This window comes from Ornithorhynchus anatinus, chromosome 7, assembly GCF_004115215.2.
Source record: "Ornithorhynchus anatinus isolate Pmale09 chromosome 7, mOrnAna1.pri.v4, whole genome shotgun sequence".
Taxonomy (NCBI): Eukaryota; Metazoa; Chordata; class Mammalia; order Monotremata; family Ornithorhynchidae; genus Ornithorhynchus; species Ornithorhynchus anatinus.
In genome coordinates, this window is record NC_041734.1 from 1,898,458 (window position 1) to 1,924,595 (window position 26,138).

General features: G+C 66.9%; 2 protein-coding genes across 2 annotated transcripts; one reads left to right on the forward strand and one right to left on the reverse strand.

Moving 5' to 3' along the window:
- Nucleotides 1-1,503: 1,503 nt before the first annotated feature.
- Nucleotides 1,504-18,298, reverse strand: RDH10 (retinol dehydrogenase 10). Its single transcript, XM_029069891.2, has 6 exons — nt 17,944-18,298; nt 16,118-16,359; nt 2,277-2,375; nt 2,036-2,181; nt 1,771-1,902; nt 1,504-1,669 (listed from the first exon to the last, which is right to left on the reverse strand). Exons 1-6 carry the CDS (start codon nt 18,245-18,247, stop codon nt 1,546-1,548), a joined length of 1,047 nt encoding a protein of 348 aa, XP_028925724.1. The 5' UTR covers nt 18,248-18,298; the 3' UTR covers nt 1,504-1,545.
- Nucleotides 18,299-22,499: 4,201 nt separating this feature from the next.
- Nucleotides 22,500-25,580, forward strand: RPL7 (ribosomal protein L7; the record flags this gene model as incomplete). The annotated part of the gene is made up of 7 exons (XM_029068833.2): nt 22,500-22,979; nt 23,012-23,548; nt 23,878-24,044; nt 24,772-24,909; nt 24,996-25,105; nt 25,201-25,411; nt 25,520-25,580. Coding segments are annotated over 6 exons (1,641 nt in total), but the record flags the coding sequence as incomplete, so codon positions are not given.
- Between the last annotated feature and the right edge of the window lie 558 nt (nt 25,581-26,138).

Genomic DNA, 26,138 nt, shown 5'->3' on the forward strand with positions numbered 1-26,138 from the left:
GAGACGCACCCGCCCCCGCGTGTCGATCAACCGACGGTACGTATCGAGCCCTCCCTGTGCGCAGAGCGCTGTACTAAGGCCTTGGGAGGGTTGTTTTTTTTTTAAAGGTATTTAAGCACTCAGGCAGGGGTCAGGCATCGCCGGGGCGGATACAAGCAGATGGGGTCGGACTCAGTCCCCCAGGGGGCTCACGGTCCCGATCCCCATTTTACAGATGAGGTCACTGAGGCCCAGGGTCACAGAGCCGGGGTGAGAACCCAGGTCCCGTTCCCCATCCGCCAGGCCGCCCAGCGGTTCGGACAGACGCGATCCCTGCCCTCCGGCGGGGTCAGAGGACTGGGGGGGGAGGCTCTCTTCTCCCTCTCCCTGCATTTCGGCGGCCCCGCGGCTTTCCCGAGCCCCGCGGTAAAGGGATCCGGGAAGTTAGAGCCAGTGTTCCCGGGAAGGATCTGGCCTTGGCAGTGGCCCAGGTGGCTCTCGTCGGGGAAACCGCAACGGGAAACTGCCAACTCCACACGGGGAAGGAGAGGAACGAACAGTTGGGGGGCGGGGATGCCCCCGCCGAGGGAGGTACCGTCCTATCCCCCCCCGGGAAGCTCACCGTCCTAGGACCGACCACAGATGGGGAAGGTGCAGCGTGCTCCCGCCTCTCCCCATTTAGCGGCGAGGTTCGGTGGAAAGAGCCCGGATTGGGAGTCGGAGGTCGTGGGTTCTAATCCCCGCTCCGCCACTTATCAGCCGTGTGACTTCAAGCAGGTGGCTTCAACCTCTCTGCCCCTCGGCGGCCTCATCTGGAAAATGGGGATTGGGGGGGGGGGGGGGGGGGTCCCATGGCCGAGCCGGTATCCACCCCAGCGCTCAGAACAGTGCTTGGCACAGAGGAAGCGCTTTAACGGACGCCGTCGTTACCGTTAAGAGACGAGGAACCCGAGGCCAGGCCGGGGAAGTGAGGTGACACGCCCGAGGGGTGCGGGGGAGAAAGGCACGGACCCCCTTCCGCCGTGCCCCGCCCCGCCCCCCGGCGCTCTGCACAGAAGACCACGGACCCCCCCACGGCTCTAGTTAAAAGGCGGCTCGTTTTAATAGCCAGACGTCGGTCGCTATTTCGACAAGACGTCCCGAAGACAAAAAAAAAGGGGGGCGGGGGGGGGAGGGAATCACATAGTTTATAGTCATTTACAAGTAAGTGGAGGGCTAACACTTCGCTACAGAGGTAGAGGTTCACTCGGACGATGTCTCACTACTACACGGATACCAAATTCAAGGCACAAAATAGTCGGCTTTACAAAAAAATACTGTAAAAATGTCATCTGCCGTCCCTACGGCGAGAGTAAGACGGTAAGAGACGCCCTCCCCGCCGCCCCCCCCGGCCCCCTCCGCGCCACCCCCCTCCTCCGCCCCGGGAGGGGGAGGGCGGGCGGCCGCGGACCGCCGGCCCCTCGCCGGCGGCTCTCGGCCCGGCCGCGGCCCCGAGTCCGACCGCCGCGAGGCCGCCGCGGCGCCGGGTCCGGTCCGCGGCCGGGCGGGCGGGCGGGCGGCCGCCCCTCAGATGGCGTTCTTGGCTTCGTTGTTGTTGGTGGCTTGCTGCCTCTGGGCGATGAAGGGATACATGCACTTGTCGGCGCCCAGGAAGCGATACATGCACACCACCGCTTCGAACGGCAGGATGCTGCGGCGGGAAGAGGCCGGGCCGTCAGGGCCGGGGGGGGGGGGGGGCGGGAAGGGGAGGACCCGGGGCGCGGGGCGGGGAGGGGGCCGCGCGTGGCCTACCTCTTCATGAAGGTGACGATGTACATGAGGCGGGGCGTGCAGATCATGGGCTGGTCGGTGAGGATGGCCCGCATGGCCTGCTGGACGCAGTAGTCGGGCTTCAGCGGAGGCAGGAAGGGCTCGATCTCCTTCCTGGGGGGCGGCGGGGGGACGCGCCGGTCAGCGCCGTCCGGGCCCGCGACCCCCCCCGCCCCCGTCCGGGCCTCGGTTTCCCCGCCCCACGGGCCCCCCCCCCCCCCCACCGGGGGCGGGAGGGCGGCCTCACCGGATCCTGCAGCCGCGGAACATGCCCGTGTCCACGAGGTAGGGACAGACCAGGGTCGTTTTGACGCCGTCCTTCTCGGCCGCCTTGAGTTCGTGGCTCAGCGACTCGTGAAAGCCCACCACCCCGAATTTGCTGGCGCAGTAATCCTGGGGGGGGGGGGGAGAGGCAGTGAGCGGGTGGGAAGGGGGGGGGGGGGGGGGCAGAGACACCGAGAGCGGCCCAGGCGCCCGCCCCTTCGTACCTCCACCCCGGCGGTGCTGAAGAGTCCCAAGGAGCTGGCCACCGTGACGATGTGGCCGTGGTTGGTGTTCAGCATGGAGGGCAGGAAGGCCTTAGTGGTCTGAAATAAGAAGCGGGGTCGCGTCAAGCACTCACTATCACAGCGATCACGATAACGGCACTCGTTCGGCGCCCACCGGGCGCCCGGCGCCGTTCTAAGCGCTGGGGCAGAGACAAGGCGGTCAGGCGGGCCGCGGGCCGTCCCCCGGGGGGGCTTCGCGGCCTCCGTCCCCGTTTGACGGACGAGGGGGCCGAGGCCCGGAGGGGCGAAGGGACCCGCCCGAGGTCCCGCAGCGGGCGAGCGGAGGCGGGACGGGAACCCGCGCCCTCCCGCCTCCCGGGTGCGGGCCGCGGCCGCCGGGACCCGGGTTCCCGGCTCCGCCGCTCGCCCGACGCGTGACCTCGGACGGGTCCCCCCTCGGGTCTCGGGGGGCCTCGGTTTCCCCGGCCGGGAAACGGGGGACTCGCTCGCCGGTCTCCGTCGTCCTCACGGCGAGAGAAGAAGCCCCGTACGGGACGGCGATGGTTTCCGAGCCGCCCCGGGGCCGGGCACGGAATTAAGCGCTTACCCGAGGCCACCGTCATTTCTCTTTCCCCGGCGGGATCTGTTACACGCTTACTCTGTACTGAGCGCCGAGGCAGACGCCAGACGGGGGGGTCACGGTCACAACGGGAGGGAGGAGTCGTCGTCGATCCCCATTTTGTAGAGGAGGCGGCCGAGGCGCGGAGAAGTCAAAGGTCTTGCCCGGGGTCACCCGGCAGACGAGTGCCGTCGCTAAGTGGCGGAGCCAGGATTAGAACTCGGGTCCCGGCTCTTTCCGCCGCCCCTGCGCATCTTCCCCCGTCCTCTTTTCTTCCCCCCCGCCCGCACCTCGGCCCCCCACGTAACGCTCTAGGGCCTCGCTCAGGCTTCCTCCGCTCGACCGATGGCATGCACCGAGCGCTTACGGCGTGCGGAACGCTGCGCTAGGCGCTCGGGAGAGGACAGCTGAACCGACGAGTCGGTAGATACGTTCCCTGCCCACAGCGGGCTTCCGGTCTCGGGCCCGCCTCTGCCGGCAGCGGTCAACGGTAATAATGATGATGACGATAACAGCTGTCATAGCATTTGTTGAGCGCTCACCACGTGCTACGCACTGTGACGGAGACACGTAAATCGGGTCGGAAACAGTCCCGTCCCACGTGGGGCTTACGGTCTCGGTACCCATATAGAGGCCGGGCCTGGGGAGGGGAGGAGCCGGGTTCTAATCCCCGCCCCGTCATTCGTCTGCTGCGTGACCTCGGGCGAGTCGCTTCGCTTCTCTGGGCCTCAGTTCCCTCATCTGGAAGATGGTGATGGCGACTGTGAGCCCCACGCGGGACAGGGGTTGGGTCCGCCCTAGTGCTCAGGACACTGTCTGGGCCACGGTAGGCGCTTACCAAATACCGCAGTTATCATCATCACTTGGTTCGTTTTGCCGTCCGTCTCCCCCGTTTAGACTGGGAGCCCGCTGGGCGGGGACGATCTCCATCTCTCGCCGAATCGTACTCCCCGAGCGCTCGGAAGGGCGCACGGCAGGCGCTCGATAAATACGGCCGAACGAGTTACGAGGTGACCGAGGCCCAGAGGAGCGAAGCGACTTGCCCCAGACCACACAGCGGAGTCGGGGATCGGAACGGTGTCTCCGTTGCCGTACCGTCCGTCCCGAGCGCTTCGCGCAGCGCTCTGCAGAGTAAACGCTCAATAAACGCTATCGAATGAACGAACCCGTGACGCGCCTGACTTCCAGGGCCGGGCCCCGGGCCACCGGGCCACGCGGGATCCACCCGGAGCCGGCCGGGATGGTCGGGGGCGGGGGGGGGGGAAACGACGGGAAACAAGAGACGGACAGAAGGCGACTGAGGAGCCCGGCCGTTCCTCGGAGCTCGGGGAAACCGAGCGTCCGGCGCGACCTCCCGCTCTCCCAGAAGGGTCCGAGGGCCCTCCAGACCCAGGCGGGTGAAGAGGCGGAGCCCCCCCCCACCTCCGAACTCGCTCCGCGGCAGGCGGATGAAGCTCCCCCTGCCCAGCTCCCCATCCCTCTCCCCTCCGCCGGGCCCGGCCCGGCCCCTCCTCGGATTCTTTCTGTGGCTCCGGCCCGCCCCGCTTAAGGAAACAAGACTCCGAGTCTCTCCTCTCCCTCCCTCCGCAGCACAAAGAGGGCTGCAGCTGCGGTGTCGGGACCGATTAATCCTCAGCAAAACAAACGGGAGAGGGCAGAGGGGACGGGAGGGAGGAGGAGGCTCGCTCGGGGAGAGGCGGCTCCTCGACGGTGGTGGCGGAGGCTCCCGGCCTTGTCCGGGCCAGACCCGCCGGCTTTCCCCGGGGCCTGGGGGGGGGAGGGGGGGGAGGGGGGGGCGGACACCCCCGGACTCTCGGGGGGCGGGGGGAATCGAGCCTCTCGGTGGGTCAGCGCGCCCCTCCTCCAGCCGCTCAGTCCTCCGGCTCCAGGCCCCCTCCCCACCCGTCCCCGTCCCCTCCACCCCCGGCTCTCACCCCAATCCCCCTTTGGGGGCCGGGGGCCCCAGGCAGATGGGCAACCCTGGGGGAGGGAGGGAGGGAGGGAGGAGGGAAGGAAGGGAAAGAGGGAGGAAGGAAGGTGGGACAGAAGGAGTGAGGTAGGGAAGGAAAGAAGGAGGGAAGGGGGGAGGGAAGGAAAGGAGAGAGGGAGGAGAAGGAGGGAGGAGAAGGAGGGAGGGGAGGAGGGAGGGAAGGAAAAGTGGGTGGGAGGGGGGGGAGGGAGGGAGGGAGGGAGGGAGGAAGGAGAGAAGGAGGGAGATGGAGAAGGAAAGGAGGGAGGGAAGGAAAGGATAGAGGGAAGGTAAAATGGGTGGGAGGGAGGAAGGGGAGAGAAGGAGGGAGGGAAGGAAGGAAAGTGGGATAGAGGGAAAGAGGGAGGGAGGGAAGGAGGGAAGGAAGGAAGAAGGGAGAGGAGGGAGAGGGAAGGAAAAGCGGGTGGGAGGAAGGAAGGAGGGAGGGAAAGAAGGAAAAGTAGGTGGAAGAGAGGGAGGGAGGAAGGAGGGAGGGAGGGCAGGAAGGAAGGGGAGAGAGGGAGGGAGGGAGGGAGGGAAGGAAGGGGAGAGAGGGAAGGAGGGAGGGAGGGAAGGAAGGGGAGAGAAGGAGGGAGGGAGGGAAGGAAAGGAGAGAGGAAGGAAGGAGGGAGAGGAGGGAGAGAGGGAAGGAAAAGTGGGTAGGAGAGAGGGAGGAAGGAAGGAGGGAGAGGAGGAGGGAGGGAGGGAGGGCAGGAAGGAAGGAGGGCAGGAAGGAGAGAGAGGAGGGAAGGAAGGAAAAGTGGGATAGAGGGAGAGAGGAAGGAGGGCCGGAGGGAGGGGAGAGGAGGGAAGGACCGGGGCCCAACCGGGCCGGACCGCCTTTGCCGCAGATGGATCCCCGACCCCCCCGAACCCCGTCCTCGGATATCATCATCAGGGTACCCGTTAAGCGCTTACTGAGCACCGAGCACTGTCCTAAGCATAGATGCGAGTTAGGTCGGACGCGGCCCCCTTCCCGCGTGGGGCTCCCAATCTTCACCCCCCTTTCCCAGAGGAGGGAACCACGGCGCAGAAGTCAAGCGACTTGCCCAAGATGGCTCGGCAGACCCGTGGCGGAGGGGGGATCGGAACCCGGATCCTTCCGACTTCCAGGCCCGTGCCGGCCCCGGGACGTCGCCACGCGGCCTCGAGAGCTTGGGGGCGGGAGGGTGAGCGCTCGCTAAGTACGAATGAAATACGACTGAAACGTAGCCCGGCCGTAAGGTGGGAGGGTGCGGCCACCGACGCGATCGCGCGAGCATCCGGTACGCCGCTCCGCGCGCAGAAAGCGCTCGATAAATGCCACGTTGCCGAGTCCACGTCAGTAACGGCATCCCGCCCCACCCCCCAACTCACTTCCGGATAACCACCGCTTGCGGAATGATAATAAGGATCACCGGGGGATTTGGGGAGCGCCTGCTCTGTGCCAAACCCCGTTCTAGGGGCTGGGGTAGATAGAAGGTGGTCGGGTTGGACCCGGTCCCCGTCCCACGGTGGGGGCTCGCCACCTTCACCCCCATTTGACAGATGAGGGAACCGAGGCCCAGAGAAGCGAAGGGACTTACCCGAGGTCACTCGGACGGCCTGCGGCGGAGGTGGAAGGGGGACCCGGGCGCTTCCAAGGAAGGGAGGGAGCCAACTCCGGCGGCGGCAACGGGCCGGGAGGGGTCTGAAGCGGCGGCTCGAACCCGGGCCCCGGGAGCGGGGAGGCCGTGGGGGCCCGATCGCGGCCGGGTGGCCCTCGGGCCGGTCGTTTCCCCTCCCCGGGAACCTCAACCGGTCGCCTCAACCGGAAGAGGGGGGGTCGGAGACGGCGACCCCCGCGGGGGGCGGGGACTCTACCCAACTCCATTTCCTCGGGGCCACCCCGGCGCTGCCTACGGTGCCCGGCCCGTAGGACGCGCTTAGCAAAACACCGTCGGCGTCTATTACGATTTACAGTGGGGAGAGGACGCGGGTGAGTCGGTCCGGCCCACACCCCTGGTGGGAGGGTGGACCCGGGACGCCCCCCCCCCCCCCCCCCCCGGCCCCCAGCGTGGCTCTGTGGAAAGAGCACGGGCTTGGGAATCAGAGGTCAGGGGTTCGAATCCCACCTCTGCCACTTGTCAGCCGGGTGACCGCGGGCGAGTCGCTTCACTTCTCCGGGCCCTCAGTCGCCTCCTCTGTAAAATGGGCATTTAGATCGTGAGCCTCACGTGGGACAACCCGATGACCCCGCCGGATCTCCCCCAGCGCTTAGAACGGCGCTCGGCCCGGAGGAAGCGCTTAACAAATACCGATATTATGGGGAAGCAGCGCGGCTCAGTGGAAAGGGCCGGGGCTTGGGAGTCGGAGGTCATGGGTTCGACTCCCGGCCCTGCCCCCCGTCGGCTGGGGGACCGTGGGCGAGTCGCTTCGCTTCTCTGGGCCTCGGTGACCTCATCTGGAAAATGGGGATTAACAGGGAGCCTCCCGTGGGACGACCCGATGACCCCGTATCTCCCCCAGCGCTCAGAACGGTGGTGGGCACACAGTAAGCGCTTAACAGATACCCACATTATTACCCCACCCCCGGTCTTCCCAACTCTCCCCACCTCCACCCTGAGCCTGGACACGGTAAGGACGCCCCCACCGCGCCCCCGGACGCCGCCTCCCCCGTCCCCCCGAAACACACATAATACCCGCCTGAGCACCATGAGCCCCCTTCCCCCCCGGTGACTCGAACCTCATGTCAGTGTGTGACCACCCCCTCGCCCCCGGCTATCAAGTAAGCTCCTCCAGGGCCCGGATAATAATAGGGATGGTATCCGTGAAGCGCTTACTAGGCGCCGAGCACTGGGCTAAGCGCCGGGGTAGGTGCGAGGCAGTCTCCCCGCCTCTAGACTGTGAGCCCGTTGGGGGCAGGGATGGTCTCTCTCCGCCGCTGAATTGTACTTTCCAAGCGCTTGCTCCGGTGCTCTGCACGCGGTAAGCGCTCCACGGTTATGGGTTCGAATCCCGGCTCTGCCGCTTGTCGGCTGTGTGACTGTGGGCAAGTCGCTTCCCCTCTCTGTGCCTCAGTTCCCTCATCTGGAAAATGGGGATTAACCGCGAGCCTCACGTGGGACGACCCGATGACCCCGTATCTGCCCCAGCGCTCAGAACGGTGCTCGGCGCGTAGTGAGCGCTTTACAAATACCAACCTTGTTATTATTATTCTTCTCTGTGCCTCAGTTCCCTCATCTGTAAAATGGGGATTAACCGCAAGCCTCACGAGGGCCGACCCGATGACCCCGCATCTCCCCCCGCGCTTAGAACGGTGCTCCGCACGTAGGAAGCGCTTAACAAATACCAACGTTATTATTATTATTATTATTATTAATACGTAGGATTGAATGAATGAAGGGCTCACAGTCTCCATCCCCATTTTAAAGATGAGGGAACCGAGGCCCAGATCTGCCGCCTCTCTTCACCCCTCCCAAGCGCTCAGTACAGCGCCCCGGAAGCTCCCAGAGGGCCGGGATCGTGGCTACTGACTCTGCCGTCCTCGCCCGATCGATGGACGGTATTTATGGAGCGCAGCGGCGTGCTGAGCGCCTGGGAGGGCGCAAAAAAACCGAGCCTGTCGGGTCCCCCCCACGCGGAAAAATGGAAGCCCCTCGAGGGCGGGGGGATCACGGCTACCGGTTCGCCCCAGCGCTCGGTACAGCGCTCCGCACGAGGTTGGGCCGGACGCTCCTCGAGGGCGGGGGCCTCGACCGACCGCTGGCTGAGGCCGCTCCCCGCATCCCGGCTCCCCCTCGGCCTGCGTGCGCCCGGTTCTTTCATTCCCTGGTACTTAGGGAGCGCTCACCGTGTGCAGAGCACTGGAGTAAGCGCTCGGGAGAGCCGTAAACGGACACGGTGTCCCAGCCCGATTACCCCCGCCCCCACCCCCACCCCCGGACCGCCTCGCGCGACGGATCGGGGATTTTCCGGGAGGGGATCAACCCGGGGCGCTCGGCACCGGGCGCTCCCGGGAGCCTCACGCGGGAAGGAAAGCTTTTTCTGAGCCCCCGTGTGACCCACCCTCCCGCCTCCTTTCGGGGGGGAGGGGATTTCTCCGCGGGCCCGGTCCGCAGGGACCCCCGCCCGCCGCTCGCCTCCCCCCAAAACAGTTTAAAGAAAGGAAAGTTCGCTGGGGCGTCACTACGCGCCAGGCACTGAACCCAACGCCGGGGTAGTTGAATCCTTGGGCTCATCGTCCTCCGGCCGGACGCGGTCCCTGCCCCCCGTGAACCCCCCTTTTGGCAGATGAGGAACCTGAGCTCGTTCTCTAGACCGGGAGCTCGCTGTGGGCAGGGATCGTCTCTCGCTGTTGCTGTACTGAACTTGCCCGAGCGCTTACTACAGTGTTCCGCGGGCAGCAGGCGCTCAATAAACACCATTGAATGAATGAATGAATGAATGAATGAAAGAAGGGCTCCGCCTCCAGCTCTCCTTGGGGGCAGGGATCGGGCCTACCGACGCGATCCTCCCGGCGCCTGGTACGGCGCCCTGCACACGGCGGGCGCTCAGCAAATAGCAGGTCGCCGGTCCACGTCGGTAACGACCACCCCCCGCCACCCCCAACTCACTTCTGGACGACCGCCGCTTTCTGGGGGGGGGGGGGGGGGTTGGAGGTTCCCGGGGGGGCAGGACGCCGGTGTCCTCTCCCGGGCGCTCAGTACAGTGCTCTGCACGCAGTGGACCGGACGCTCCGGGAGGGGAGGGAGGAGCACAGTGCTCCTCGACCGTCGGCTCGCTGTGGGCCGGGAACGTGGCTGTTCATTCTGCCGGACCCTCCCGGGCGCTCAGTGCGTGGGTGACGGGGAGGGAGAGACACGGGAGCCTGGGGCGCAGAGAGATTCAAGCGCTTAGTGCAGTGCTCCGCACCTAGTAAGCGCTCCATAAATACTGTCGAATGAATACGGCGAGCCCAGGAAAGAGACAGGAGAGGGGGGAAAAGAGAGGGAGGGAGAGACAGGGACGAGCGGGAGACCAGAGCAGGGAGGCAGGAGACGGGGCTGCTGCGTCACCTGGGATCGGTCGCTCGGGCCTCTCCGGGCCACGGCTCCCCCGCCTCCCGCCGGGGGTCTCTACGTGTCCGACCGGGCCCCCGGCGCCCAGCACAGCGTTAGGCGCCCCCGCGGCTCCTGGGAGAGGCAGGCGGCCGGCCGAGGGGGGCCGACGGAGACCCCCCGAAGACGCGGAGCCGCGGCCTCACCCCGCCCGGGAACCCCACCGCCGGCAACCTGCGAAACCTTTCGAGAGGACTAGTGATTAGCTCCCTGTCATCTCGTCCGGCGGGAGGAGTAGATTACGCCCCAGCCGCCCGGCAGATGGGGGCCCTTTAGCCAGCAGGGTGACCCCGGGACAAGGAAGGAGCGGCCCAGGGAGCAGGGGCGGGCCTCGGCGCTCGGCACACTGCGAGAAAGGAAGCTCCTTGAGGGCGACAGTCCCGGCCGCCAACGCCATCGTCACGGCGAGACCGCAGACCGGCAGCAGCGCGGCTTAGGGGAGTGAGGTCGAGCCCGGGAGTGGGAAGGACCCGGGTTCTGATCGCCGGCCTGTCGGCTAAGCGACCGTGCCGGGTCGCTCTGCTCTCCGGGCCTCGGTTCCCTCATCTGTAAAACGGGGACGGGAGACCGGGAGCCCCACGGGGGACGGGGGAACCGTGTCCGGCCCCGTCTGCCGGTCTCCACCCCGGCGCTTAGCGCAGTGCCTGGCACACGGTAAGCGCTTAAATACCAGGATGACGACGACGAGCGGCGTGGCCGAGCGGCAAGAGCCCGGGCTTGGGAGTCAGAGGTCGCGGGTGCTAATCCCGCCTCCCCCCTTCGTCGGCTGGGTCACCTCGGGCGAGTCGCTTCGCTTCCCTGGGCCTCGGCGCCCTCATCCGGACAATGGGGATGAAGCCTGGGAGCCCCACGTGGGACAGTCGGATGACCCTGAATCTCCCCCAGCGCTCAGAACAGCGCTCGGTACACCGGTAAGCGCTTAACAGACACCATCATCGTTATCATTACGCTCTGGGCCTCAGTTCCCTCATCTGGAAAATGGGGACGAGGGGCGAGCCCCATAGGGGACGGGGCCCGTGTCCGACCCCGTGATCCGGTATCTATCCCGGTGCTTAAGACAGTGCCCGGCCCATAGTAGACACTTAAGGAGGACCGAAATTATTATTATGAAGCTCCCCGAGGGCGGCGGTGGCGTCCACTAACACGACCGCCCTCCCCCGAGCGCTCAGCACAGTGTTCTGCACGCCCTGTAAGCAACAAGCCCCTCGAGGGCGGGGAATCACGTCCGAAGCACTCGCGCGCGTCTCCGTCATTTCCTTGATGCGTCTTGCCGTCTGTCTCCCCGCCTCTGGACCCTAAGCTCGTTGCGGGCAGGGAACGTGTCTGTTTATTGTCGTGTGGTACTTTCCCAAGCGCTCAGTACAGTGCTCTGAGCCGGATCGACGTCCCCTAACGCTATCGTCCTCTCCCGAGCGCTCGGCCCGGCGTCCGGTCCCCTGTGGCCGGCGAGCTCCTCGGGCTGGCGTCTCCCCCCCCCCCCCGCCCCGGGGCCGGCGGCAAAAGGACGGTGCTTGTTAAGCGCTTACTACGTGCCAGGCGCCGTAGTAAGCGCCGGGATGGATTTAAGCGAGAGGGGTGGGACCCAATCCCTCGTCCCACGCGGGGGCTCGCGGTCTCCCACCCCGTTTTCCGGAGGAGGGGGCCGAGGGGCGGAGAGGCGGCTGGGCCGAGGTCGCGCAGCGGACGCGTGGCGGAGCGGGGGATCGGAACCCGCGACCTTCCGCGTCCCGGGCCCGGGGGCGCCGGGATGCGGGAGCGGGGAGACCGAGGCAGAGGAGAACGGCCGCTCCGGCCGCAGACCCTCCCCGGGTTCGGCGGGGAGCGACGTCAGCGCCGGCCCGGACGGGCCTACGGACCGCGCGACTGCTGGGTGCCCGGCGCCGCGCTAGACGCCTGGGAGGCGCCGCTCTAACCGACAGATCCCCTGCCCACGACGAGCTGACGGTCGAGAGAGAGACGTGAATAGAAATCGATAAACGGCAGGTGCGGACCTAAGCGGCGTGGGGCGGGGAGGGGGGAGGAAGGGGGCGAGTCGGGGAAGGCCTCCGGGAGGAGACGGGCCTTCCATGAGGCTTTGAAGCGAGGGAGGGTCCGCCGTCTGCGGGATTTGAGGAGGGAGGCCGGGCCGGAGGCGGGCCGCGGGCGAGGGTCCGGCGGCCACCCGGGGGAGAAGGGTCCATCTCCAGTCCGAAGAGGCCTCCCCTACCCTCGAGGGGCTTACGGCCCGGCCTGGGGAGGAGGAGAGGCGGGCGGCGAGCTACTCTGTAGACCGGCGGAAGGGGAGGGAGCTCGGGACGGTGTTCCGCGCGCAGTCAGGCGCTCGGTAAATCCGCCCGACTGAAGGACTGGGGCGCCTACGATCCGGAGAGGAGACCGCGGGCCGGCGGGGAGAGCCCGGGCGTCGGGAGGGGCAGGTCGCCGCGCTTCTGCGGGCCTCGTCCGTAAAACGGGGATTAATTAAGAGGGTGAGGCCCCCGGGGGACGGGGATCGGGCCCGACCTGCCAAACCCGTATCTGACCCCAGCGCTTAGGACAGTACTTGGCCAAGGGTAAGCGTCCAGATCTCATTTATTCGCCCCTTTGCTCCTCCCCAGCCCCAAATCACTCGTGTCCGTGTCTGTAATTTCAGTGACTCGTGCTGACGTCCGTCTCCCCTCCCCCTAGACCGTGAGCTTCCGGTGGGCAGGGAACGTCACCGTTGGTCATCGTATCGTCCTCTCCCCGGCGCTCAGTACGGCGGTCCGCCCACCGTAAGCGCTCCAACAAGTGCTGTAATTATTTTTTTCCGGAAACGACCCAGGCCACAGAGCGGAGGTCGGCGGGAGACCGGGGGGGGGGGGGGGGGAGGCCGAGGCGGGGGTCGAGTCGTCATCCGATCGTACTTATTGAGCGCTTGCTGTGCGCAAAGCACTCTACTAGGCGCTTGGGTCAAGCTGGGACGTGACGAGGGCCGGGAGACGGGGGTTGGCTTTGGGCGGGATGAGGGGGAAGGGAGACGGAACGGGAGCGGGGCCCAGGACCGAGCGAGGAGGAGGACGGCGCTCCGATCGTATTTGAGTGCTTACCGGGCGCGCGGCACTGTAGTAAGCGCTGGAGCGGGGACGAGAGAACGACGGCCGGACAATTCCCGGCGAGCACAGAGTCTAGAGAGACTCATACAGATAAACGACGGGCCCGGACCTCGGCGGGGCCGGGATGGGGGGAGATGAAGAAAGGGAGCGAGTCGGGGCGCCGCCGAAGGGAGCGGGAGAAGAGGAGAGCGGGGCTGAGTCGGGGAAGGCCTCTCGGAGGAGGTGGGCCCTCGGTAAGGCTTTGAAGAGTCACTGTGCGTCAGAGAGTAACTGTCCGTGGGACTTCTCCGACATCGGGAGGGTGGGGTGGGGGGGGGGTGTTGACCAAAAGGGAGAGGGGCGGGGAAGGACTTGGGGGTGTGGGGGCGATGGGCCTTGAGGTGCCGGCAGGACACCCACAAAGCGACGACCCGGAGGCGGGACGGGATGAAAGACTGGAGAGCGGGAGGAGGCGGATTAAGAGGAGGGGGTCTCCATCCTCGGGGAACCCCCCCGGCCCGCCCCCCAGGTAGGGAGCGGGAGGCGGAGGAGGAACGCTAAGGAGGGAAAACCGGGAAGGAAGGGTCAGCGGTAGGAAGAGGACCGGGAGCAGGAAGGCCGCGCGGCCTAGGGGAAAGAGGACAGGGGCGGGGACTCGCCTCTTGGTTCTGATAATACCGCTAGCGGAAAAGGCCTTTCAGTGCTTTGGTTCTGGAGAAATACCGCTAATAATAATGATAATAGTGGCATTCGAGGGCTTTGGACCCAAGCAGAGCGCGTGGGACGCAGTCCCCCGTGGGGCTCGCGGGCTCGCTCCCCGTTTTCCAGATGAGGGAACGGAGGCCCCGAGACGCCGAGTGACTTGGACTCCGGCAAGGCGGGGGGGGGGGGGGGGGCGGCGGCGGTAATTTTGGGTGGCACGAGGTGGGCAGAAGCCAGGCCGCGGAGAGAAGCGGCGGGGCTCGAGCCCGGGCTCGGGGCGGTCAGAGGTCGTGGGTTCTAATCCCCGCTCCGCCACTTATCCGCTGGGTGACTTTGGGCGAGTCCCTTCACTTCTCTGGGCCTCAGTGACCCCATCTGGAAAACGAGGACGGAGGCGTGAGCCCACGGGGGACAACCCGACGACCTCGATTCTACCCCACGCTTAGAACAGTGCTTGGCACACGGTAAGCGCTTAACCGATATCATCGTCGCCGTCGTCGAGAAGCGGCGGGGGGGGGGGGGGAGTAGAGAAGGCGGGGAACGTGACCACTTTGGACGAGTTTGGGCGGGGACGGGGCGAGAGGCGGAGGAGAGGCCCGGCTGCCTTCCAAGGCGGACGGCGAAAGGGACCGGCGGAGAGCAAGCGGTTGAAGATGGCGGTCAGGGAGGGGGAGAAGAACGGGTGCAAGAGGTTTTTAAGGATCGCTGTTATTACTATTTAATGCCCACGTGCCCCTGCTTTAAGCCTAAATCCCGTTTCCCGGCACAGTTTGCCATATTCCGCTTTTCCGACCGGCCCGACGCCACCCACGCCGGCTGTGCCGCGCGCAGTCCGACGTAGGGTCGGCGCTCCGTCGGAGAGAAACGGCTTCCCCGCGAGGCTTCCGGAAGCCCTCGTCTGACGTCCCGACGCCGTTGGCTTTACGGCACCCCGGGCTCCGAGAAATGGGCCCCATTCCCCCCGGTTAACGGCCGCTCCCCCCGCCCCCCGGCCGGCGGATGGGGAGGGGTGGCGGCCGCCCCCTCGTTCGCTCGATCGCATTTATTGGGCGCTTACCGCGTGCGGGGCACTGTGTCGAGCGCTTGGGAGAGGACAAGCGGAGAAGCGGCTCGGGGGGCAAGAGCCCGGGCTCGGGAGGAGGACGTGGGTTCTGACCCCGGCTCCGCCACGCGTCCGCCGTGGGACCTCGGGCGGGTCGCTTCATTTCGCGGTTCCCTCGGCTGGACGGTGGGGATTAGGACCGTGAGCCCCACGTGGGCCGACCCGACGGCCTCGTATCTATCCCGGCGCTTGGCACGTAGTGAGTGCTTAGCAAATGCCATCGTCAACGTTATGGTTACGGCGCCACGAGGAACGGTGACGTCCCCCGCCCACGGCGGGCTCCCAGTCTGGATCGGAGACGGAGATCAAAACGGATAAAGGGACGGACACCTCGCCGTCTACCTGCCCCGGATCCCACCCGCCGCTTAGGGGGTAAGGGGCGGACAAAAATCAAACGCGGGCAACCGACCGGCCGGGGAGCCGGAGTTTTGGGGTGCCCCCGTGGACTCCCCAGAAGCGAGGGGGGCTCGGCTCCCCTGCCGTTCAGCTCCGGCCTCGTGGATGGGGCCCGCCTCGACGGACGGCGGAGAGGGACCCCCTCTCCCCGCCCCGACCGACGGCTCCTGGACACGATGGGGAGGGGGCTCCCCCCGCCACCGGAGCACCCCGCTTTCTGAGACCCCCCCCCGTAACACACCCCTTTTGCCCCCAGGTCCGGGGGGACGGGCGGAGGACCTGGGTCCCCACCCCGGCTCCGCCACGTGTCTGCCCAGCGACCCTGGGCGAGTCATTTCGCTTCTCTGGGCCTCGGTCCCCTCACCCGTCGAACGGGGATGAAGACCGCGCGAACCCCGCGGGGGGGGACGGGGACCGTGTCCGGCCCCCTGTGACGGCAACGACGACGGCGTTTAAGCGCTTACGGCGTCGGGCACCGTACTAAGCGCCGGGGCGGAGAGAAGCGGATCAGGTCGGACCCGGCGCGCCGGACTTCGACCTCAGGGAAGATTCAGAATAATCAAATCGGGCACGGTCCCCGTCCCACCCAAGGGCTCTCGGTCCGAGGGGGAATCTACCTACCGCCGATCGGTGGTATCCAGCGAGCGCCTTACTGAGCGCGGGGCCCGGTACTAAGTGCTTGGGAGAGCGCGACGTGAAAAGAGCAGGGGGCTGGGAGTCAGAAGACTCGGGCGACGATGGTAATAATCCCCGTTTTCCAGACGGGGGACCCCAGGCGACCCGGCAGACGGGCGGCGGATTAGCACCCGGGACCTCGCGCCTCGGGGGCCGCGCCGCTTCTCCCTCTACCCCGGCCCTCGGCGCCCAGCGGACGGCGCGATCGTCGTCGTCCTCAGCGGGCCCCCGCCCTTCGGCCGGCGAGAGGGCGCGCCCCGGCCTCACTCACCCAGAAGTGCGCGTGGCAGTTGACCATCATGGTCCTCTCGATGAGCTCGTCGGGGCACTCCAGCAGGTGGTGGCCGGACACCACCCCGGCGTTGTTCACCAGCACCGACACCTCGCCCACCTCCTGGCGCACGCGCTCCGCCGTGGAGTACACGCTCTCCCTCTTGCCCACGTCGCAGGTGTACGTGTACACCTGCAGGCCGCCCGGCGGCAGGCCCTCCTCCTCCTCCTCCTCCTCGCCGTCTGCGGGCCCGGGCCGGGGGTCGACGGGGCCGGAGCCGAAAGAGAGGGAATGGGGGGGGACGGGGGGGGGGGGGGGGGGGCCACGCGACAGCGAGGCGGTGGCCGCCCACCCCCCGTCCCTCTCGCCGGACGGGATTCCGGACGCGGCCCGGGGACACCCGGGGACGCGACCGGACGCCTCCGGCCCAGAAGCGCCCGCCGGGACGGGCGACCTCGTCCCCCGGTCGTCCCCCCGCCGGGGAACGGATTCTCCGGCGGCGACCGGGGCGGGTGGGAGACGTCGAGGCGGGAAGGCCGTCCGCCGAAGCCGGGCCCTCTCCCCCGCGTTCGGTCCGGAGGGGTAGGGATGGCGGCCCCCGATTCGTCCTCTCCCCGCAGCTCCTGAGGGGCGGGGGGACGGCTCGGGGTCCGTCCGGGGCGTGCGGCACGGGGCCGCAGCTCGGGGAAGGAAGCGCTCAGCTCGGTGCCCCCGGCCGGGCCCTCCTGGACTTTGAGCCCGGCGTGGGCGGGGGATCGGCTCTGTTTGTCCCTCAACTGTCCTCCCCTAAGCACTCGGTACAGTGCTCCGCACACGGTGAGCGCTCCATAAAGGCGACGGAATGAAAAAAAAAAATGAATTTGTCCGGATTATTCGAAGACAGGGGGGCCGCTCGAGGGGTGGGGGGTCGGGGGGGGTGTCCAGCCAGGGGGTTCTGGCGAAAGCGGGCCGGGAAGGTCGGAGGAGGACAAGCAGGGGAAGGGGGGGAGGAGCTGCCTGGAGGAGGAGGAGGAGAGGGGGAGAAGGAGGAGGAGAGGGGGAGAGGAAGAGGAGGAGGAGGAAGAGAGAGGGGGAGGAGAGGGAGGAGGAGGAGGAGGAGAGGGGAGGAGGAGGAGGAGAGGGGGAGGAGGAGGGGAGAGGGGGGAGAGGGGGAGAGGGGGAGGAGGAGGGGAGAAGGAGAGGAGGAGGGGGAGAAGGAGGAGGAGGAGAGGGGGAGAAGGAGGAGGAGGATAGGGGGAGAAGGAGGAGGAGAGGAGGGAGGAGGAAGAGAGGGAGGAGGAAGAGAGGGAGGAGGAAGAGAGGAGGAGGAAGAGAGGGAGGAGGAAGAGAGGGAGGAGGAAGAGAGGGAAGGAGGAAGAGAGGGAGGAGGAAGAGAGGGAGGAGGGGAGGAGAGGGGAGGAGGAGGAGGAGAGGGGAGAAGGAGGAGGAGGAGAGGGGAGAAGGAGGAGGAGAGAGGGAGGAGGAAGAGAGGGAGGAGGAGGAGAGGGAGGAGGAGGAGGAGAGGGGGAGAGGGAGGAGGAAGAGAGGGAGGAGGAAGAGAGGGGAGGAAGAGAGGGAGGAGGAAGAGAGGGAGGAGGAGGAGAGGGGAGGAGGAGGAGGAGAGGGAGGAGGAGGAGGAGGGAGGAGGAAGAGGAGGAGGAAAAAGGGGAGGAGGAGGAGGCAGCAAAGGGGGTCGGGGGCCCGGGGAGGAAGGGGAGGAAGAGGAGGAGAGGGGGGCTCGGGGGGGTCCGGGGGGAGCAGGGGAGGAGGAGGAGGAGGAGGAAAGGGGGGGTGTCGCGGGGAGGGAGGCGAAGGGGGCTCCCCCCGGGGGGCGGGGCGGCGGTTACCGGGGCGGGGCGGGGCTCCGCGGCGGCCCCGGGCGCGGGGGTCGAGGTCCCGGTAGACCTGTCGGACGAGTCCGGCCGTCTCCTCGTTGCTGCGGCTGTTGATGTCCCAGAGCACCAGCAGCGCCCGGCGGCGGGCGAACTCCAGCGCGAAGAGGCGGCCCAGGCCCCCGCCCGCCCCGGTGATGAGGCACACCTCCCCCGCCACGCTCTTCTCCTTGGCCCGCAGCAGCCAGCGGCCCGCGCACGACACGAAGGCCCAGGCCACCTTCACCCCCACCCACACCAGCTCCAGCGCGATGTGCATGGCGCCCGGCGCCCGACCTCCCGGGGGTGGGGGGGGGGGGCTCCGGGACCAGCGGCTCAGCCGACCCCCGCGCCCTGCCCTGCCCCGCCCGGCCCGGCCCCGCCGCGACGCGCGCGCTATTTAACCCCGCCGAAGGACCGGCCCACCGGCCGGGGACGGCCCCCGCACGCCTAAGATGGAAGCCGGAAGCCGGGAGCCGGGAGCCGGGCCCGCCCCGAGGATGCCGGGAGTTGTAGTTCCCGCCCGCATTCCCACCCGGCCCTCGCCGCGGGGCGTGCCGGGAGTTGTAGTTCCCGCCCGGATTCCCACCCGACCTTCTCCGCGGGGCGTGCCGGGAGTTGCCGTAGTTCCCGCCCGGATTCCCACCCGACCCTCTCCGCGGGGCCGGGAGCTGGAGTTCCCGCCGCCGGGGGGGGAGAACCGCCATAAGGTGTCGCGGCGGGGCATGCCGGGAGTTGTAGTTCCCGCCCGGTTTAAAAAAACCCGACCCTCTCCGCGGGGCATGCCGGGAATTGGAGTTCCCGCCGCCGCTGGGGGAGAACCGCCATAAGGCGTCGCGGCGGTGCACGCCGGGAGTTGTAGTTCCCGCCCGGTTTAAAACCCGACCCTCTCCGCGGGGCATGCCGGGAATTGTAGTTCCCGCCGCCGGTGGGGGAGAACAGCCATAAGGCGTCGCGGCGGTGCACGCCGGGAGTTGTAGTTCCCGCCCGGTTTAAAACCCGACCCTCTCCGCGGGGCATGCCGGGAATTGTAGTTCCCGCCGCGGAGGCTACTGATGATGATAATGGTATTTGTCAAGCACTGTCCTAAGCGCTGGGGTCGATACGTGGGACCACCTGAGCAGCGTGGCTCAGTGGAAAGAGCATGGGCTTTGGAGTCAGAGGTCATGAGTTCGAATCCCGGCTCTGCCACTTGTCAGCTGTGTGACTGTGGGCGAGTCACTTCACTTCTCTGTGCCTCAGTTACCTCATCTGTAAAATGGGGATTAAGACTGTGAGCCCCACGTGGGACATCCTGATTCCCCTGTGTCTCCCCCAGCGCTTAGAACGGTGCTCGGCACATAGTAAGCGCTTAATAAATACCAACATTATTATTATTATCTTGTATCCCCCCCCCAGCGCTTAGAACAGGGCTTTGCGCATGGTAAGCGCTGAACAAATACCACCATTACTATTCTACTTGTCTATTAGTCTAGAAGGTGATGAGGTGGTCCCACGTGGGGCTCCCAGTCTTCATCCCCATTTGACAGAGGAGGTCACTGAGGCCCGGAGAAGTGAAGCGACTCGCCCAAGGTTACATGAGAAGCAGCGTGGCTCAGCGGAAAGAGCCCGGGCTTGGGAGTCAGAGGTCATGGGTTCGAATCCCGGCTCCGCCACTCGTCAGCCGGGTGACTGTGGGCGAGTCACTTCCCTTCCTCTGGGCCTCAGTTCCCTCATCTGTAAAATGGGGATCAACTGTGAGCCTCACCTGGGACAACCTGATTCCCCTGTATCTCCCCCAGCGCTTAGAACAGTGCTCTGCACATAGGAAGCGCTTAACAAATCCCAACATTATTAACGAAGGAAAGCAGCGTGGCTCAGTGGAAAGAGCATGGGCTTGGGAGTCAGAGGTCATGGGTTCGAACCCCGGCTCTGCCCCTTGGCAGCCGGGTGACTGGGGGCGAGTCACTTCACTTCTCTGGGCCTCAGTTCCCTCATCTGTAAAACGGGGATGAAGACCGTGAGCCCCACGTGGGACAACCTGATTCCCCTGTGTCTCCCCCAGCGCTTAGAACGGTGCTCTGCACATAGTGAGCGCTTAACAAATACCAACATTATTATTATTATTAAAGCAGGCCCGGTGGGAGGCTTTGTTCAGGCATCTCCGAGGGCAGCTAAAGCCTCAGGCCTCAGGCCCCCGCTCTCCCCCCTCCCCCCGCCCCAGCCGGCTCCGTCTTTAAGCGCCTCGTGCGCATGCGCCGTCCTTCTCTTTCCCGGGCGCGACGATGGCGGGCGTAGAGTGAGTACCGCGCTCCGCGGCCGGGAATCCGCCGCCATCGGCGCCGGCGGGGCCCCCCGCCCGCCCGGCCCCGCATCGGGCGGCCGGCCGGGCCCCCGTCTCCCCGTCCCCGCACGTCGGTCCGGCCGCCGAGGCCTGCGGGGGGCGGGCGGGCGGAGCGGGGCGGGGGCCCTGGCCGGGAGGGGCGGCGGGCGTGGGGCCTCGTGGGCCCGGGCGGGGGGCAGCCCGCCGCGCGGAGGCTTTCGGGAGCAGGCCTTGCCCCAACCTGCTCAACCGTCTGCTTGCCTTGGGCCGGTCCTTTTCCTCTTCGGGGCCTCGCTTCTACCCCAGCGCTTAGGACAGGGCTTGGCACACGGGAAGCCTTCCCTCGTCTGTGAAATGGGTGTGAAGAGTGGGAGCCCCCGTGGCCCACCTGATTACCTTGAATGTGTTCCAGCGCTTAGGACAGGGCTTGGCGTCCAGCAAGCTTTCTGTCTTCTGTAAAATGGGGATGAAAAGTAGGAGCCCCCGTGGGACACCTGATTACCTTGAATGTGCCCCAGCGCTTAGGACAGCGCTTGGCACCCAGGAAGCTTTCTTCTGTAAAATGGGAATGAAAAGTAGGAGCCCCCGTGGGGCATCTGATTACCTTGAATGTGCCCCAGCGCTTAGGACAGTGCTTGGCACCCAGGACGTTTGCCCTTCTGTGTGAAATGGGGATGAAGAGTAGGAGCCCCCGTGGGACACCTGATTACCTTGAATGTGCCCCAGCGCTTAGGACAGCGCTTGGCACCCAGGAAGCTTTCTTCTGTAAAATGGGGATGAAGAGTAGGAGCCCCCGTGGGACACCTGATTACCTTGAATGTGCCCCAGCGCTTAGGACAGTGCTTGGCACCCAGGACGTTTGCCCTTGTGTGTGAAATGGGGATGAAGAGTAGGAGCCCCCGTGGCTCCTCTGATTCCTTAAGTGGATCTACCCCAGCGCTTAGAACAGTGCTTGGCACATAAGAAGCTCTTGACACCTTGAATGGGTCCACCCCAGTGCTTAGAACAGTGCTTGGCACATAGGAAACTCTTAACGGGTATCATCATTATTGTTTTTAATAAGGAACGCCCCATCAATGGCCCAGTTGGTGGAGGCCCCACCTGGGCCGAATAAAACAGTGCTCTGCACATAGTAAGCGCTCAATAAATACTATTGAATGAATGAATGAAGGGGAAGTGTTCCTGGGGGGGCAGGAATCGTGACTACCGCCTCTGTGCTGTGGTGCTGCTCTCCTAGGCGATCCAGTACAGTTCTGGGGCACACGGTAGGCGCTCACTGAGTACCCTCGGTTGAAAGGTACCGGGCCGGGGCGCGTGACGGTTTCCCGGAACGATGCGCGGGAGTCGGCTTGTCTGATGGAGAGGCTCTTTGAGCACGTTACGAGACTCGGAATAATAAATAATAATAATAATTACGTTTAAGCACTTACTTTCATAGCCCTGGGGTGGGCGGCCTAGGATTTGGAGACCGATGGCATTTTTTTTGGTGGCATTTGCTAAGAGCCTTACTCTCTGCCGGGCACTGTACTAAGCGCCGGAAGTAGCTCTGAGGTAATGGGATTGGACAAAGTCCCTGTCCCACATAGGGCTCACAGTCTTAATCCCCATTTGACAGAGGAGGAAACCGAGGGACAGGACAAGTGAAATAACTTGCCCGGGATCACACGGCAGGCAAGTGGCGGAGCCGGGATCCGAACCCAGGTCCTTGCGTCTCCCGGCTCGGGCTTTCCCCGGGCCTCGGGCGTCTCTCTGTCTCCCCCAGCTCCTGACGGGCAGGGGATGTGTCCGCCGAGTCTATTGGATGGTCCTCTCCCAAGGGCCTTAGTACAGTGTCCTGCGCGTAGTAAAGCGCTCAATGAATACGAATTGACCGATGTGGGATTTCCTTTTGAATCTGCAGAACCAAGAAGGTGCCCTCCGGTAGTCTGGCAGCGCCAAGAAGGGGGCATCGGGCGAAAGCCGGCGGCGCCAAGAAAGGACCGCGGGCGAAGCCGGGCGGCGCCAAGAAAGGACCGGCGGGGCGAAGCCCGGCGCGCAAGGAAAGGACCGGCGGGCGAAGCCGGCGGCGCCAAGAAGGACCGGCGGGCGAAGCCGGCGGCGCCAAGAAGGGACCGGCGGGCGAAGCCGGCGGCGCCAAGAAGGACCGGCGGGCGAAGCCGGCGCGCCAAGAAGGGGGCCGGCGGGCGAGGGCCGGCGGCGCCAAGGAAGGGCCGGCGGGCGAGGCAGCAGGCGCCAAGAAGGGGCCGGCGGGCGAGGGCCGGCGCGCCAAGAAGGGGGCCGGCGGGCGAGGCCGGCGGCGCCAAGAAGGGGCCGGCGGGCGAGGCCGGCGGCGCCAAGAAGGGGCCGGCGGGCGAGGCCGGCGGCGCCAAGAAGGGGCCGGCGGGCGAGGCCGGCGGCGCCAAGAAGGGGCCGTCCGGCGAGGCCGGCGGCGCCAAGAAGGGGCCGTCCGGCGAGGCGGCGGCCAAGAAGGGACCCTCTGGTTGGTGCCCAAGAAGGCGCCGCCGGTGGGCCCGCTGGTGCCAAGAAAGCACCATCGGGTGAAGCCGGCGGCGCCAAGAAGGGACCGTCCGGTGAAGCCGGCGGCGCCAAGAAGGGACCTTCCGGTGAAGCCGGCGGCGCCAAGAAGGGACCTTCCGGTGAAGCCGGCGGCGCCAAGAAGGGACCGTCCGGTGAGGCCGGCGGCGCAAGAAGGGACCGTCCGGTGAGGCCGGGGGGCGCCAAGAAGGGACCGTCCGGTGAGGCGCGGCGCCAAGAAAGCACCCGCCGGGGGACAGGGCGGCATTAAGAAAGACTTCCGCGGGGCTCAGGGCAGCGCAAGAAAGACGCCAACCGGCGGACCGGGCGGCGCCAAGAAGACGGCAGCAGCGGACCGGGTGGCATCAAGAGGAAAAGCGCCCGCCGCTGGGGCCGGGCGGTGCCAAGAAGGCGCCCGGCGGTGCCAAGAGGAAGGCGACGGGCGGGCAGCCCGGAAGCGCCAAGAAGAAGAAGGTGCCCGCCGTCGAGGCCGGAAGCGTGAAGAAGGCGCCGGCCGGGGAGCCGGGCAGCGCCAAGAAGAAGGCGCCCGAGGCCGGAGGCGCCAAGAAGGCGCCCGCCGGGGAGCCGGAGAGCGTCAAGAAGGTCCCCGCCGCCAAGGTCGGAAGCGCCAAGAAGCCGCCGGCCGGGGAGCCCGGAAGCGCCAAGAAGGTGTTGCCCTCGGTTCCCGAAACCCTCCGGAAAAAGCGGAAGGCTTTCGCGGAGCTGAGGGCCCGGCGTTTGAAGCAGCTGTTGGCCCAAAAGCAGGTAAGTAAAAATGGTAATTGTGGTATTTAGCGCTCATTATGTGCCGGGCGCCGTACTGAGCCCCCGCGGTGGATCCAAGCAGATGGGGTGGGCGCCGTCCCGCGGGGAGGCCTCCCGCCCGAGGTCCCAGAGCGGACGAGCGGCGGAGCGGGAATTAGAACCCGTGACTCTGACTCCCGGGGCCCCGTCCGCTGCGCCGGGCTCTGGGTTGGGGTGGACGGCGCCCGACCCCCGTCAGCAGCGTGGCCTCTGGGGCCGGTGAGATGAGAGCGGCTTGCCCTTTGAAATGGGCTAGTGACCCCGGGGGCCGGTCTCTGCTCCCCCCGCAGCTGCGCAAGGCCCAGAGGAAGGTCATCTACAAGCGAGCGGAAGCCTACCACAAGGAATACCGGCAGATGTACCGTCGCGAGATCCGCATGGCCCGCATGGCCCGGAAGGTCGGCAACTACTACGTCCCCGCCGAGCCCAAGCTGGCTTTCGTCATCCGGATCAGAGGGTGAGGACGGGGGCGGGGGGCGGGGGCCGGGGCCGGCCGCTAAAATCCCCGAGGGCCGAGACTCTCTCGACGCCATCGGCCGGCGGCGCTTATCGAGCGCCGGGGAGACCGCGAGCCCGTGGCTGGGTGGGGATGGTCTCTCTCCCCGTTAGCCGATTGTACTCTCCAAGCGCCCGCCACAGCGTCCTGCACGCAGTGAGCGCTCGGTACGGTCGGTGGCGTGCTCTCGAGCTGGCGGTCGGCCGGAGCTCGGTCAGGAACCCGAGCCGCGGTGGTCTTCGTCCCCTGGGCGTCGTGCGCCCGAAGCTCCGAAAGCTCCAGACCGTCGGCTCGTGGTGGGCGGGGAACGTGGGCTTATTCCGCTGTCCTGCGCTGAGCGCAGCGCTCTGCGCGCTGGAAGCGCTCAGTAAGGGCGTGACCGCCCGCGGGGATCGGGCCGTCGGGTCGGGGTGGCGGCGGCCTCCGCGCGGTCGCGCTGATGTGCGGGGGCCGGGCCGTCGGGGCCTGCGGCTGCCACTCTTCCGGAGCGGGCTCCCGCTCTGCCCGCCGAGGCGTCCGGGTCGCTCCCCGGGACCCGCCCGGGTGGGCGGGCTTCCGAAACGCCTTCCCTGGGCCGAAGGCACCGCCCCCGGGGACGTGGCGCTTGCCCCGGGGCTCGCCCAACACCCCCGGGCGGCTTGGGGGTCGGCCGCGGGGGGTGACCGCCTGAGCCTTCTTGCCCCCGCAGGATCAACGGCGTGAGCCCCAAGGTACGCAAGGTGCTCCAGCTCCTCCGCCTCCGTCAGATTTTCAACGGCACCTTCGTGAAGCTCAACAAGGCCTCCGTCAACATGCTGCGGATCGTGGAGCCCTACATCGCCTGGGGGTGAGTCGGGGGTGGGACGGAGGGGGACCCCGCGGGCACCCCGCGGCTCCGGGTCCTGACCGGGCCACCCCTCCGCTCCCCTCTAGTTACCCCAACCTGAAGTCGGTCAACGACCTGATCTACAAGCGAGGTTACGGCAAGATCAGGAACCAGCGGATCGCCCTGACGGACAATTCCCTCATCCAGAGGTCGCTCGGTGAGCCCGGCCCCTCTCTCCGCGCTCCCGGGGGCGGGGGGCGGTCCGGGGGAGGCCGGGGGCGTTGATCGCGGCCCGTCTCTCACCCCCCCCAGGCAAGCACGGCATCATCTGCATGGAAGACCTCATCCACGAGATCTACACGGTGGGCAAGAACTTCAAGGCGGCCAACAACTTCCTGTGGCCCTTCAAGCTGTCTTCCCCCCGAGGCGGGATGAAGAAGAAGACGACGCATTTTGTGGAAGGGGGGGACGCCGGCAACAGGGAAGATCAGATCAACAGGCTCGTGAGGAGGATGAACTGAAGGTGAACGGCCGGGCGGGGAGGGGGCGGGGCGGGGGCCGCCGGGATCCCGTCGGAAGAGGCCGGAACTCACGTGGTTTTTTTCGCTCCGTTGTTCCCTTTCTTCCTCAGGCCTCTAAAACCAATCTTTTTCCAACCGGATGTGTTAATAAAACACCTGTCCAAACGAAAAGACCCCGGGCTGCTTCTGTCGTCGGAGGGTCTGGCGGGATGGAGACCGGTGGGGCCGCGTGTCCCTGGAGCGCTTGCTGCGGGCCGGGCGCCGTACCGAGCGGCGCGGGGGAGACGCGAGCCGACGGGGTGGCCGAGGGAGGGCCGTCTCCCGCGCCCTAGCCCCGCTGGCCCGGCGGCTCTGGGGAGAGACCGGGAGCGAGTCGATCTCGGCCGGACCGGGGGATCCGCTGAGCGCCGACTTGTCATCCTGCCCCCCCGCCCCCGCTCCGGACAGATCCAGCAGACCGCGGGGAATACCGGAAATTCCCTGCGCGGACTGCCGCGGCCTCCAGCCGGCAGAGGAGCACGTTTAGCGTCACACGGAGGACCCCGAGCCCTCGGAGGTGGCGGCCGGGACGCGTGGAAGCCGTCGAGCCGCCGTCTAGGGGGAGGCCTGGTCGGGGTCGACGTCTTCGGGGGGCTTCTGCCCCTTGCCCTTGGGTTTTCCGGCCCTGCTGACCTGCAGTCGGCTTCTTGGGCGCCGGGGTCTTCGCCGGGGGGTGGGCCCCGTGCCTGG

Bases quoted from the DNA above. Each gene is read 5' to 3' on its own strand.
- RDH10 (XM_029069891.2), bottom strand. From the start codon at position 18,247: ATGCACATCGCGCTGGAGCTGGTGTGGGTGGGGGTGAAGGTGGCCTGG. The intron at 1,903-2,035 runs GTGAGGCCGCCC...GCCGCCCCCCAG, and splicing joins TTCCGCGGCTGCAGGATCCG to GAAGGAGATCGAGCCCTTCC. The intron at 1,670-1,770 runs GTAGGCCACGCG...TTCCCGCCGCAG, and splicing joins ATCGTCACCTTCATGAAGAG to CATCCTGCCGTTCGAAGCGG.